The sequence below is a fragment of the Leucoraja erinacea genome, chromosome 14 (genome assembly GCF_028641065.1).
Source record: "Leucoraja erinacea ecotype New England chromosome 14, Leri_hhj_1, whole genome shotgun sequence".
NCBI lineage: Eukaryota > Metazoa > Chordata > Chondrichthyes > Rajiformes > Rajidae > Leucoraja > Leucoraja erinaceus.
Window position 1 is genome coordinate 6319096 of NC_073390.1, and position 15395 is coordinate 6334490.

General features: G+C 45.5%; 1 protein-coding gene across 3 annotated transcripts in view; it reads left to right on the top strand.

The window, feature by feature from the left end:
* The first annotated feature begins 203 nt into the window (after nt 1-203).
* Nucleotides 204-15395, top strand: part of rubcn (rubicon autophagy regulator) — a 91537-nt gene continuing 76345 nt past the window's right edge. For all 3 annotated transcript variants that reach the window (XM_055645446.1, XM_055645448.1, XM_055645447.1), the window contains exons 1-3: nt 204-417; nt 2342-2495; nt 14909-14992. In XM_055645446.1, coding sequence (XP_055501421.1) covers nt 350-417; nt 2342-2495; nt 14909-14992 — 306 coding nt within the window. In that variant the 5' untranslated portion in view covers nt 204-349. The remainder of the gene's footprint in view (nt 418-2341; nt 2496-14908; nt 14993-15395) is intronic.

The following is a 15395-nucleotide window of genomic DNA, read 5'->3' on the forward strand; positions in this document are numbered from 1 at the left end:
CGGAGCTTGGGGTCACATGCTGCAGAGCAAGGGTCACGCATCACGTGGTGGTGGGGGGGGCGTAAGGGCTAGGCATCAAAGGCATCACGTGGTAGGGGCGGAGCAATGGGTATGCATCACGTGGTGGGGGCGGAGCATTGGCTACGCATCACATGGTGGGGGCAGTGGAAGGTTCACACATCACGTGGTGGGGGGGCGGGCCCGCCCGCGAGGGAGGCTGGGAAGTGGGCTGTGGCCGCCGCCGGGTGAGTTCAGGGTTGGGGTCTTGCGAAAGTGAGTGTAGGCTCAAGATAGGGAGGAGCGCGAACTCCTGAGAAGCCGGCAAGGTACATCTGGCCCCTGCGCGGACATGTTGTCGCCGTGGAGGGAGAGCAGCTGGTTCCACGACATGGAGAGCGCGGAGGCGGAGGAGTGCAGGTACTGGCCCAGTGTAGCGGGTGTGTGACCTGACCTGCCGGCTGCTCAACACGCAGCTTCTGTTGCATTGCCTCAATTGTGGGCTTGTTTCCTTAATTGAAGGTTGATTCTTTCTTAAATTGTCCCTTAAGTCCGTTTACCTTATTCGCTTAGACACAAAATGCTGGAGTAACTCACCGGGACAGGCAGCATCTCTGGAGAGAATTATTTGGTTTTCAGGTTTTCTTATTTTAGGCGATCAACAGCAGACATGACTGTTTCCAGGCTATAACTTATTCCGGGGGATGGGGACAGTAAGTGGGAGGAGGGGCTTTCAATGACAATTCGGTCCGTGACAAATACAATCCTCTACTGCGGCGCAGAAACGTTTGGTTCAATTGAACTGATCGGGCAATTTATGGGTTTGTATCGGCTAATTAAGAACCTCGGCTCAAGGGCACAACCGTGTGTTCAGCCATGTAATCATGAACCTAATGTGTGTTTACACTTGGCATTTCTGCAGTTTTTATTGCAGAATATTCACTAACGTATAAAGGCAGAAATTGCAGCCTACTTATTATTCGAGCAACATGTGGTAATCAGGTTCCTCTGGTTTAAATTCCTGTAAGTGATATTATCTGGCTATTAAATGTTTACTGATGTCACAAGTAAACAGGGAAGTTCCGTAAGTTACTGACATTTATGATGTCACTGATTATCTGTCTTGGAACTATTCCGCTATGTATTTAAAATGGTGACCAAAGGAACCTTTGAGGAGTGTGATGCTGGAGAATTGATTTTTTTTCTTGTTTCTGTGTTGGATCTTGTGCTTCATTGACAACCTCTGCATCATCTTGCACAACCTATGTTAAGTTTATACACGTCAGGTGTTTGTATAAATGAGCTAGCCAAATGCGATATACTCGTGTGTGGGAAGGAACTGCAGATGCTGGAATAACTCAGCATCTCTGGGAAGAAGGAATGGGTGATATTTTGCGTTTGAAGAAGGGTCTTGACCGGAAACATCACCCATTCCTTCTCTCCAGTGTCCCACTGAGTTACTCACCGTTTTGTGTCAATCTGCGATGTACTCTTGTTGACTTTCTGGGAAAAATTGAACTGCAGTAAAATAAAACAGTATATTAAAATTTGGTTTTCTGCATTAATTAAATTAAGAGTTGAGCATATTTTGAATTAAGAACCAATGCAGTAGCAAATTTAGGTTCAGAATGTTTGTTGACTGCACAGAACCACTCTTGCTTCCGTAACCCGTGAACGGGGTGCAACGTTTCCTTTCAAGAAACGTTAAGTTGATTTGCTAGCAGTCTTCGAGATCAGTCAGGTTCTAATATAGTAATTTCAGAGAATATTTTTCCCACGAGAGATTGTAACTAAAACCCATAATAATTTAGGAGACGTTTATCCTTCATGAAGGGAATGTGAAATAGTCTTGGCAGCAATTGTGGCAAGTGGTATGGATGCAGTTGTCAGCAGCTTTGTGTGTGAGAATGAATGAGTTAGTGCTCTGTTTATCCTTGGAGCAAAGAAGGCGCATGAATGAAACAGGAATGTTGGCTTGGGCTGGTCCAGCAAAAATGGTCTGATTATGTAATTCTGCTATGTTATTACCTTTAATTTTTATTGCAGCTTTTAATTGAATCATCCTTGGACCTCCTCCCCTCCACTTGAAAATGGATCCTCAGATCCCTTCAGATCTGGTCCAACATCTCTTGGTTTAATGCAATATTTAATTTACAATGAATCGATCTGTAAACATGAGGAAATAAATACCCAAGCATGTTTCTTGACATTAGTTTTTTTTGTGTTTATTTTCTGTTGCATTAAATTATCTCAATTGGTCTGAATGGTGTGCTTGTTATGACATGTTAAAAGCACAGCTAAATTATGACCATTCTTGTTATCTTTGTGTTTAAACCTGTCTTAGACAAGAACATTGGAAGCTTTTGGGTGCCTTGAAGACCACTGTGGAGGGGTTGCTATCAACCAACAATCCCAATGTTTGGTCCAAATATGGAGGATTGGAGCGACTCTGTAAGGAAATGAACAACATCATGTCCCATGGGCTTCTGGAAGACAAGGTCTTGATTCTTTTTCTTGCAGTAGAATGAACAATTTGTTATCAGTTAAAACGTCGATTCTTTTTTCTTATGAATGTCAGGCAGTGAATTATTTAGAAATTGTAATTTGCATTTTTAAATTATCAATATTAATGTTAGTAAACCTACTGAGCTGCTGATAAAAAGCATTATACAGAAGCCCACTCCTCTGAATCACATTTGATGTAGCTGTGTTTTTGGTTCCCTATGGACGGGTTTTTCATTATTTTGGCTACTTCGTATTACTGTTATTGATTATTATATATTTGCATGTTATTCCATCAATTGGTTTAAGCATCAGCAAGTAAGAATGTCATTGTTCTGTCGCTGGTAAATATGACAATTGAACACTAGATTCTAGGTGATGTGACTAGGAAGATTTTGAGTAAATTGTTTTGAAGGTTTGAAATTTGTTTCCAGAGGGAATTAACTTGTCTTTATAAAGTAGATAAATAAGCAGACATATTAAATTACTAAATGGTGCACAAGTTTTAAAAATGATTACAAATCATGGAAACGTGCTTCTTCACCACACAGTGGAACTTGAAAGTGATGTCACTCAAAGAATTGCAGCAATTTAAGAAATGACTGGAATGCCACCTTCACAAGGATAGATAGGATGAGCAATAACTCCTGGCACTACCAGTGATGCACAAAATAATAAAATCTAAAAATGTGACTTTTAGAACCGTTGTGTGTTGGTGTGGAGAAGGACTGACAAATAACCTTTTTATTTTGTGTAATTGAAGATGACTGCAAGAAAATGTCCACATTTGCTTGTCGTTATAATTATTACTGTTTTTTGAGCTCTTGTGTAATCTTAAATTAATAGTAGCATTATACTGCTGCAGGTTGTTAAATTGTGGATTTGGTGATGCAGCTAATAATGTGCAGGTTGGTTAGTAAGGTACAGATGGCCAAAATTGGTGAAATTCTAACAGTGGGGAAGGTTATCAAAGTATACAGCGGGATACAGATTAGCTGCAGAAATTGGCAGAGAAGGGACAGATGGTGTTTAATTTGAACAAGTGTAAGGTGGTGCACTTTGAGAGGTTGAAAATAAGGGGACAGTGTGAAAAATATACATCTTGCAGATGCGCTAGGACGCATCAGTGATGTGATCTGGGGTCATCGGGTGTTTCGGGTCTCACAACATCACACCCTCACCCAGGTGACCCAGCCAGGGTTGATCAGGCCCCAGCTTGCGTCCCAGCAGCAACCAATGGATCAGCCATCATAATAACTACTTTGCAGGGGTTGGGAGATTCTAGTGTGTGGAGGGACTGGGCTCTGTGGGGTGAGTCCTGGCTGGGCTCCTCCTGCATCTCATCTCACCAGGTTCAAGACCTGTGCAGAGAAGGAGAAAGACCAGTGCGCTACACCTCTTTCTCCTTCTCTGAGCATTTCATTCTCGCCTGATGGATTTTTAGGCCATGGTGGTTTATTAGCCCTTTCCGTAGCTTTATTGAGTGACTTTCTCATGAAAGACACTGACTGGGGTGCTAACCCAGCCTGTCCTGGGTACCGTCTTTCTGTGCCATCAACTGTCCCTCCAGTAGTCAATACAATTAATAGCTTGATCCTAACAATATTGATATACGGAGGGATCTTGGGTTTCCGGTCCAAGACACCCTGAAAGTGGAAATACAAGTAGATAGCGTGGTAAAGAAGGCTAATGGAATGCTTGACTTCGCAGGTCGGTGCATTGAGTATAAGCGCCAGGAATTTGTGATTCAGCTCTATAGGACTTTGATTAGGCCGAATATGGAGTATTGCGTGCAGTCCTAGTTACCCCATTACAGGGGTGATCAGAACTATATGCGGAGGCTTTGGGAAGGGTACAGAGGAGGTTTACCCGAGTTACGTCTGTTTTAGGGGGTATTAGCTGCATTGAGAGGTAGGACTTGGGTTCTCTGGAATGGAAGATGTTGTGGAGAAACCTAATAGAGGTGTATACACAAATGAGAGGCATGGGGTAGACGGTCAGAACCTTTCTCCCAGGATAGAACAAATATCAAATAATAGAGGGCATAGCTTTCAGGTTAGAGCAGCAAAGTTTAAGTTGTGCGGGGCAGGTTTTTTACATGGTGGAATACTCTGCTGGGGGTGATAGTTGAGGCAGATATGATGGTGCATTTATAGATTTTTGGATGGACATTTGGATATGCAGGGAATGGAGGAATATGAATTGTGTGCAAGCGGATTAGACTTGGCCTTGACATCATGTTCGGCACAGACATTGTGGGCCGCAAGACCTGTTCTTCTGCTGTTCTGTTCTATAAATATATTGCCGGTCTTATATTTAAGCAGACTTCTGATAATATAAACCACATAGTAGGCGGAGTTTCTACTATCAAGCACTACAAGATACAAGACATAATTTATTTGTCAGTAAGAAGTAACCAATCTTCATCTCTACTTGTAGAAACAAAATAAAGCACGCTGACCAATAACCAAACCCATTGATACGTGGTGGCTAAATAATACAGTAGCCGAAACGCTAATAAGGCATATGGGGACATATAGATGATTGCACAATCTCCATATCTAAGGGGTGGCCTACTGACCCATCCAGCGAGTGTGCGGTATAAATTCGCGTCTCCTCCTTTCATCGGGGAAGTGACCGGGGTAGAAACTGGGGACGGCACTGGAGTCCCGCAGAGTGGAGGTGGCAAAGTCGGTGAGCAGGGCGCCGAACGCTGTGGAGAGGCCGCAGGCGACACAGTCAGTGTTTGTTGAGCAGCAACTGGGCACAAGGGAGCAGTCGGCCCGGCAGTGGGAAGGTATAGAAAATGTGTGCCCTCTGGATACAGAGTCGCAAGATGTGGTTGCTTCACAGGAAGGAGGTGTATGACGGTTGCGTCTGTAAAGGCCTCCGTCCGCGCATACCAGGTAAGAGCACGGTTCTTTGGCAGGGCTGTGAATGTGACCCAAATGGCCATAGCCCTGGTCGGTCTGAAGGCGAACAACCTGTCCATTGGAGAGAGGTTTAAGTGGTTTGCTGAACTTGTTAAAAGATAGTTTTTGTGCGTCACGCTTCAGCTGGAGTTGTTTCTGGACAATGGGCGGTGAACGGACCTGTGGCTGCAACAGCTGCTGGGGTACGCGCAGGGCAGCACTGGTTTGGCGAGACGTTGGGCTGGAGAACCCAGTATGTGATAGCAGGCAATGTTCCTTAAGTTGAACAGGTCCAGGTAGATGTGGGATTTGGCAAGATGTGAATGCTCCATTAATTGTTTTGCGCTCCTGACAGCCCGTTCGGCGAGTCCTTTGGACTGTGGAAACTCATGGCTGCTGGTGATATGTCGAAAGTTGAGCGAAGTTTCTGAAGTGTTGCCTGGTGAACTGACTGCTGTTGACGGATAGGAGGCGTGCACCTCTGGCGGATCGTTGCGATGAACAATACGAATGTATTGGGTATAGTCGCGCTCAAAGAGGCGCCATCGTTCGGCGGTCTGAGTCAAAGATCAAAGGACTAGGACGGCGAGACGAATTTGCCATGATGGAGATTACCAGCACATAAAACAAGTTGGGGAAAAATAAAACCTGATCGACATAAAACGGGGTGGGTAGGCAACTACTTCTTGTGGGTTCGAATCCCACTTCTGACACCATGTAATAAAACCAGTCTTACACACGTCAGGGTACAACGCATGTTTATTAAAGTCTACTCGCAGTATACTTCAGCATGGTGTTACGGTAAGCTGAGCAGCTACTCAGACTAATTACATAAGCAGACTTCTGATAATATAAACCGCATAGTCGGCGGAGCCTACTATCAAGCACTACAATTGGTTAGTAAGAAGTAACCAATCTACACCAACGACGTGAACGTTGAATTGTCTAATTTTAGGTAACTACTTGCATCCCTTCTTCCACCACCCCTTTTGCCACCTCTGTCCCCTGTGCACCACCTGGACTCTCACCTATTTCTTCTCTCCCCCTCCCTCTCTTCTTCCACCTACATTCCTTCCTCTAGCATCACAATTTGCAACTTTTCAATCCTTTTGTCTCAAACTTTCTGTCTTCAATCCTCTGCCTATCAAAACCCCTCTTACCTGTATCTGCTTTCAATTGTTAGGCTTTTTCCTGTCCCAGTTTACTCCATTCTCCACCTCCCCACTATCAGTCAAACGAACCTGTCCCAAAACATCACCTATCCATGTACTTCAGAGATGCTGCCTGACCTGCTGAGTTACTCCAGTACTTTGTCTTTTTATGTAAACCAGCATCTGCAGTTCCTTGTTTCTTAATCCCATTTGCCATAATTTGGTCCACAGCTTTCCATATGTTGATGATTCGAATGCATGTTTAGACACTAAAATGCAGTGAGTGTTCCTGCCTCCATCACCCACTTGGGCATTAAATTTCAGATTTGAGCAGCCCTCTGAATTAAAAAAAAATCTTCCTTGGTACCCATCTTAGCCTCTTATCCCTCAGCATAAACTCGTATCTTTGCTGTGAGGAAAGGTTTCATACCATCTAAGATAGACACAAAATGCTGGAGTAACTCAGCGGGACCAGCAGCATCTCTGGAGAGAAGGAATGGATGATGTTTCGGGTCGAGACCCCTTCTGCTGCTATTCATTTCAATCCCTTTTAATTCCTTTCAATCACTTACCCCCTAGGCATTGTAGATACTCGAAACGTCACTCATTCCTTATCTCTGGAAATGTTGCGTGTCCTGCTGAATTTCTCCAGCATTTTCTCCAGCATCTGCATTTCCTTTCTACACTTTTCCACCATGTACCTTTTCCTACCCCAATCATTTGTATACCTCTAACAAGTTCTCCATCTGCCTTCCCTGCTGCATGAAAAGCAAACCACGCTTCTCCCCTCGTATCTCAAACACTTAACTCTGTTATTTTTAATTACTACTAGACCAAGTGCAGACCCATTGGGTCTGTTCCCCAAAGGGTGGTTGGGGGGGGATGGTGGGGGGGGGAGGCGGCATGCAGCGTCACACATGAACTACCCCCCCCCCCGCACTCACGCTAATGGAGGGGAGGAGGGAGAGGAGGGGGGGGGGGGGGGAGGAGAGAGAGAGAGGGGGGGGGGGAGGGAGAGGGGGAGAGGGGGAGGGGGAGAGAGCGAGGGGGGGGGGGGGAGAGGGGAGGGGGGGGGGGGAGAGGGGGGGGGGGAGAGAGAGAGTGCCTTTTTACTTCAACCCAAACCCAAACAACCATTTGCAGGCAGTGCTTTTTTACCTCTAACCATATTTTCATTTTCAAACCAAATTAAGGGTACTCGCAGTGCTGTAGACATTTGTCAGTGTCATTCAAAGCTCTGATTGAGGCACACCACTTGCAGAGACTGATTGAGGCACACCACTTGCAGAGACTGATTGAGGCACACCACTTCCTGGTTTTATAGTCGCTCCCCCTCCCTCCAGCAGGGCAGCAGAGAGAATGGGGAATGTTGTAAAAACATTAATATCTGTCAATTTTCATCGACGGGAAAAATCCTCGGCACACACGCGGTGGAGGGGGGCTCTGAGTGAGGTGGCCAAAAATTACGGCCGTAGGTGGCGGCGTACTCTCGGAAACCGCAGCACAGAAAGCCGAAACCGATCAAGAACAGAGTTTTAGTAATATAGATTATCCGATCAGCAGTCTGTGCCTCTGGACGCTAGTCCAATATCAATGGTCAAAGGTTATAGTGATTACCAAGGTACAGTGAAATACTTTTTTGCAATACAGATCAGTAAGACTATCGCCGTACATAAGGACAATTCCCCCAGTTAGTACAGAACAGTCACCTGAGTCTATATGCAAGAATTGGCATTTTGACATCTTTTTACATTCCCAGCTGCAGCTGGCCTCAAAGGCTGTTTGCAGCCGGCGCCTCCATTCCGGTTGTCCCAGGAACCATCGTCCCTGTCCTTGCATGACCTTTTTCAACCTTTGTTCCTCGGAGTGTCTCCTGCTGCCTTCCTTGGGGTTGTGTAAAGTAAGACCCCCTGGTTCTTCTTACTGGGCCATTTGTCCAGTGTCTGTCGCGGCCTCCCTCCATCCTCCTTTCTGATTCCTGTTTTCAGGGGCTGGGCTCTGCTGCTTCCCTCCTGGGTTCCTGGTTCCTGGCGGGCAAGCCAGGCCTGCTGTTGGGGTATGGCAGGGCTGCCAGGAGACCTTTTTGCCACGCTTAACCATCGTACAATACATGGAAACGAATTGCATAACTAACGTTGACTGCTGCACTTTCATGACTCGATTGAGTACTGCGAATCTAACAGCTTTCAGTTTAGTTTAGAGACACGGCACGTAACGAGCCCAGCGACCAACGATCCCTGCACATTAACACACCCTATGGACAATTTACACTTATACCAAGCAAATTAACCTACAAACCTGGACGTCTTTGGAATGTGGGAGGAAACTGAAGATCTAGGAGAAAACTGACACAGTTCATGGGGAGAACGTACAAACTCTGTACAGACTGCACTCGTAGTCGGGATCGAACTTGGGTCTCTGGCGCTGTGAGTCAGCAACTCCAGCACCGTGCCACCCACCTATGAAATTACATTTGAAAAGTTTGAATTACTTTTGACATATTAAATTGAAATGTTATTTCATTCTTCGTTGCCCGTCCTCCCCGTTTCTCCACCCAAATTAAAAACATGATTATATTCCAAAATGATCAGTAAAGACTTTAAAGAGTAACTGTGTGATTTTTGTTCAATTGACTCTTACTCGTCCGTCTTCAAAGTTGTTGTGCTGTCATTTCCCAGAAGCAAATGTTTTTATTTGCTTTTGTTTTTTTCACAAAAATTCCACAACCTAATGAAATTAGATGTGGCCCTTGTGGCTAAGGGGATCAGGGGGTATGGAGAGAAGGCAGGTACGGGATACTGAGTTGGATGATCAGCCATGATCATATTGAATGGCGGTGCAGGCTCGAAGGGCCGAATGGCCTACTCCTGCACCTAATTTCTATGTCTATGTTTCTATGAATACTGAGAGGAGTGCAGTCACGGGGTAGTCATGATTTTACTAAATCTTAAGAATAAATGTTTGAAATCTGAAATAAAATCAGAAAATATTGGAGTTAAAATTTTAAGTTGTCGTGGCACCAAACGTGGTGAATAAATAGTTGCTTTATTCAGACGTAATAGGTTTGAAATACATCCACGTTTGGTCCTCCAACATAATGTCATTGCTGCTGCAGCTGAGCGAGGGTGTTGTCTCCAGCTCAGCTACCCGTCGACTGGGTTGATCTCAAGGTGAGATATGCTTATGTAGCAGGACACTCCCCTTAACCCCATGACATCACGTGACAGCCCTCGTAACCACTGACGAGGGTTCGACCGCAAGTGGTCTGACTATCAGCTGACGTCACAGGACCCCATCAGAACCGGAGGAAGGAATAGAACGTGCTAACCTTCTACAAGAATATGTGCAAACATGGTTGAGGGCAGCTCCTGCTGTGGGTCAGAGGTACCCCAGCCGTGGGTCGGGATGGTGAGGCCCGCGGGTGCAGCCGGCTCTCCGGCTGAGGGTCATCCCGGCCGTATGCTGACGGGTGTGAGGAGACCAATGAAAAAGCCGCCGGATGGACGAGACAGTCGCATCTCCTCGACCAGCAGGGGATCGTGTCCTGAGCACACTGCAATGGCTGGGAGAAGTCGGCAACAATGCAAAGAAAGAAAGAAAAAAAAGAATAAACAAATTGATAAACCCGGTGAGATCATTACAGCGTAAAAAAAGTGAAAGGAAACAAAACAAGCCACAGTGAGCAAACAAGTCCAAGGTGGTAGGAATGTTCAAATTGTCCAGTGACCATGGTGCAGGATGGGAAGCTGTGCTGGAAAACTGGAGGTTGCAGTGACTGCATCCGACCTGAAGGTGGCGCTGTTGCCGGCGGTCAGGCTGCAGGGACGGCATCCAGCCGAAAGGTGGCTCTGTGGGCGGCGGTCAGAGAAGGCCGAGCGTTGCTTCTTGCCGGCTGTGTCGGCCAATTATGCAGTCACTGCGGCTGCCATGTGGCAGTAGGCCGCGGCGGCCATTTTGGCGGGCAGCAGAGGTGGTCTTTAATGGCGGCCACGCGAGGCAATTCGGGGATGCATGCGGGGCGGCCGGCATCGACAGGCCTCGCCCCATCGCTGCAGGTAGGGACTGCACCCACCGTCACCGGTGTCGTTGGAGACCGGCTGCGCTGCTGCACCCTCGGCGGAGACTGGAAACTGCCAGGGAATCCGTCACGGGACCGCCGACTCATGACTGGCCGAGGCTCCACCCCGCTGCTGGCCCGACCGGACGGGCAGCCAGCGGCCAGGGATCTTCGGGGTCCGCGCCGGTGAAGAGGTCTTTGGGCAGCCGCCCCAGGTAGGCCTGCTCTATCGGGAGGCTAGACCTTGAGCAGCGCCCGGCGGGGTAATGGGCTCTCTCCCTGCTCCGGAGGCTGGCGGGCTTCAGTGATGCTGGGGTTGGGGGGCTGCTAAACCCACAGCTCCTGCAGCAGCTGGTGGGGGAGCGGCGGATGGTGCGGGAACGACGGCAGCGGCGGCCTCTCGCTTCGGTGGGCAGCAGCTGGTGGGGGAGCGGCGGCAGCCGCGGATTCTCAGCCCCGGTGGTCAGCTGAAAATAATTTTTCTGAAGTTGTTTGATTTATACAAGATGCTGTATAAATATTTATCTGTAAAAATGTAGATACCTACACTCTGAATATTCTTGCAGTAAACGTGATTGGTTTGAACTTGTTTTATCTGTTATGTTGGGATAGATTTTAATTTGATTCCCTGCATTTTTAGTAACCTGTTTTAACCTGTTATGTCAAGAAAAAAAGAGGTGTTTACAGTGCCCTCCATAATGTTTGGGACAAAGACCCATCATTTATTTATTTGCTTCTGAACGCCACAATTTGAGATTTGCAATAGAAAAATTCACATGTGGTTAAAGTGCGTGTTGTCAGATTTTAATAAAGGCCATTTTTATACATTTTGGTTTCACCATGTAGAAATTACTGCAGTGTTTATACATAGTTCCCCCATTTCAGGGTACCATAATGTTTTGGACACAGCAATGTCATGTAAACATCCGGTGGGCGGCGCGACTCGCGTCGCAGCGGCCTCTGCAGTCCGTCTGTCTTTTTATTATTTTTTGTCTCGTTTGAATGTAGTTTTTATTATTTATTTTTTTGTGTATGTGTGTGGGTATGTGTGGTGGGGGGTGGGGGAAACTTTTAAAATCTATCTCCTGCACGGAGAACCCGACCTTTTCTCTGTCGGGTCTCAGTTGTCGTTGGGGCCGAGCACCATGGAGCGGCCTCCAGCGGGAACGACCTGGGGCTCCAGTCGTGGAGCCTGCGGACCTACTCACCATCATGGAGATGGCCGAGTTCGGAGCAGGTGGAGCTGTGGCGGCGCTCGGCTGCGACCTGACCCCAGAGATTCGGAGGCTTACCGCAGGTCTGGTGGACAGTGACACCGGGAGCCCGTGGGTCCCTGCTGGGAGACCGCTTTTCAGGGGTTCCGCAACGGCGACTTCACCTGCCCGAGTTGCGGGGTTGAAGAGTACCTGGAGCGGGGCCTTACATCATCGCCCGGCGCGGCTTGGAATGGCTGTGGGACTTTGCTAGCGCCCGCCGAGGGCTCCAACAACAAGACCCGGAGCGTGGCCTTGCATCACCCGGCGCGGCGTAAATGGCCGCGGGACAATTACCATCGCCCGCCGGGGGCTTTGACTGACATCGGGAGGGGAATGGGGAGTGCAGGGGAGGGATAAGTTTTTGCCTTCCATCACAGCGAGGAGGAGATGCGCTGTGATGGATGTTTGTGTAAATTGTGTTGTGTCTTGGTTCTTTCTTGTGTGTATGACTGCAGAAACAACATTTCGTTTGAACCTCAATGGGGTTCAAATGACAAATAAATTGTATTGTAAATGAATGTTGTCATAGAAAATAGACAATAGGGACAGGAGTAGGCCATTCGCCCCTTCGAGCCAGCACCGCCATTCATCATGGCTGATCATCCACAATTAGTATACCGGTACTGCCTTCTCTCCATATCCCCTAACTCCGCTATCCCTAAGAGCTCTATCTAACTTTCTCTTGAAAGCATCCAGAGAACCAGCCTCCACTGCCCTGTGAGGCAGAGAAATCCACCCACTCACAATTCTCTGTGTGAAAAAGTTTTGTGTTTAATATTTTGTTGCATAACCTTAGCATGCAATAACTGCTTCTAGTCTGCGATTTGTGAACATCACCAGTTGCTGGGTGTCTTCTTTGGTGATGCTCTGCCAGGTCTGTATTGCAGCCATCTTCAGCTTATGCTTGTTTTGGGGGCTAGTCCCCTTCAGTTTTCTCTTCAGCATATAAAAGGCATGCACATTTGGGTTCAGATCGGGTGATTACTTGGCCACTCAAGAATTGACCATTTTTTAGCATTGATAAGCTCCTTTGTTGCTTTAACAGTATGTTTGGGATCATTGTCTTGCTGTAGAATGAACCGCCGGCCAATGAGTTTTGAGGCATTTGTTTGAACTTGAGCAGATAGGATGTGTCTATACACTTCAGAATGCCACTGCCATCAGCAGTTGTTTCATCAATGAAGATAAGTGAACCAGTTCCTTCAGCAGCCATACATGCCCACGCCATAACACCCCCACCACCGTGCTTCACAGATGAGGTGGTATGCTTTTGATCCTGGGCAGTTCCTTCTCTCCACCATACTTTGCTCTTGCCATCGCTCTGATACAAGTTAATCTTTGTCTCATCTGTCCACAAGGCCTTTTTCCAGAACTGTGGTTGCTCTTTTAAGTACTTCTTGGCAAACTGTAACCTGGCCATACGATTTTTGCAGCTAACCAGTGGTTTGCATCTGTATTCCTGTTCATGAAGTCTTCTGCGGACAGTGGTCATTGGTAATCCACACCTGACTCCTGAAGAGTGTTTCTGATCTGTCGGACAGGGGTTTGGGGATTTTTCTTTATTATAGAGAGAATTCTTCTGTCATCAACTGTGGAGGTCTTCCTTGGCCTGCCAGTCCCTTTGCGATTAGTAAGCTCACCAGTGCTTTCTTTCTTCTTAATGATGTTTCAAACAGTTGATTTTGGTAAGCTTAAGGTTTGGCTGATGTCTCTATAACAGATTTATTCTTGTTTCTCATTCTCATAATGGCTTATTTGACTTTCATTGGTGCAACTTTGGTCCTCATGTTGATAAACAGCAATAAAAGTTTCCAAAGGTGATGGAAAGACTGGTGCTGAGAGCTCTCTTATACCTGCATTAGGGAGGCAATTAAACACACCTGAGCAATTGCAAACACCCGTGAAGCAGTGTCCCAAACATTATGGTGCCCTGAAATAGGGGGACTATGTATAAACACTGCTGTAATTTCTACATGGTGAAACCAAAATTTATAAAAATGGCCTTTATTAAAATCTGACAATGTGCACTTTAACCACGTGATTTTTTTCTATTACAAATCTCAAATTGTGGAGTACAGAGGCAAATAAATAAATGATGAGTCTTTGTCCCAAACAATATGGAGGGCACTGTATATATCACTATTTAAAATCATTTCTTCTGTAGTTCAGCGATGAACTTTGTTTTGACCTATCCTGTGTTTTCTCTTCCGTAAATCTGTTTAGACAATCCAAATGAAATGTAGCTAATCAAATTATTAGAAATGTTTCATTTTTTTGAGGTTTGGCTTCCTATTTTTAGTTTTAGTAAGGAATAAAGGGACTTGAATAACATCCTGACCCACCAGATTTTGTGCCGTTATATTTTCAATTGAAATAATTTACTTCCTTGCTTATCATGTGACTTGCACTGCAGTAGTTTTGTGACTCATGTTGCAGATCTGGGTTTCTGTAAACTGCTGAAAGAATGTGTTAACTATCCCCAGGCTGCATTTTAATCTGACTCTTTTCCTTCCTCATGGGAAGTTTGTTGCTGCTTTGCAGTAGGTTTGAAATCTGAAAATGATTGCTATAAATAATAAAGTAATAATGCATAAACATTGGGGTTTTTTTTGAAAAGGTATAAATGTTTCTAATTTTGAAGTCCTGTTACTTTGCTGTGATCTAGAGTCACTACAGCTGTTAACATTTTGGAGAATGTAATTTTAGCAGAATATTAAATTTGACCGTGAGTTCATGAAACAATGACATAGTGACTTAGATGTGTAAGTAAGAATGGATTTGATACTGGGTCTCTTTTTTACTTTCTAAAAGTCGCATGGCTGTTTTCGATACATTGGAGAGACGTGCTGTACCTTATTTGGTTCTAAGTTTTGAACTGTTCACTAAGATAAGAAGCTGCTGACTGTCTTCTGCATGTGTGCTGCTTGGTTCCACTGATTAGATGTGGGACAAGGAAAAACATTCTGTGAAGAGCAACTTGTCAATGTCAGAAAGCAGAGTAATTATTCTCTAATTGGTTATTTTCAATTACAGATATATATACAGCACAAAGATTACTGGCCATTTGTGAAAGATGTCTGCTGGGTCAGTCCTCACCTTGCTCACCATATTGAACAGGTAAACCAGAAAAACTATTGATATTGCTATTTACTCTTTTGGTGCTTAATTTCTTTTGTTGAGTCTTGAAAGAAAAGCCTGCTACCTATTACTGTTGGTACTTTGTATCATACTCTTACTTGTCCTGCGTTCTAATATGTTAGAGAAAATGTAATCTTCTGCAACTGCAGACATTTTTCTAAAGTATCCTTGCTTAGCAATTTAATTTTTCAAATCCAATAGTATATGAAATATCATGAATAATATTCATGTTTGGGTGCATTAATTTGTTTTTGGTAAGTTTGCATTCCGATTTTTCTCCTAGTTTCTATTATTGATCTCTGAGCTAACAGAAGGGTAATGTCCTGCAAAATTAAAGACTCTGCTTCTTTTAAATGTAATATGATGAGTTGAGATACGCGAG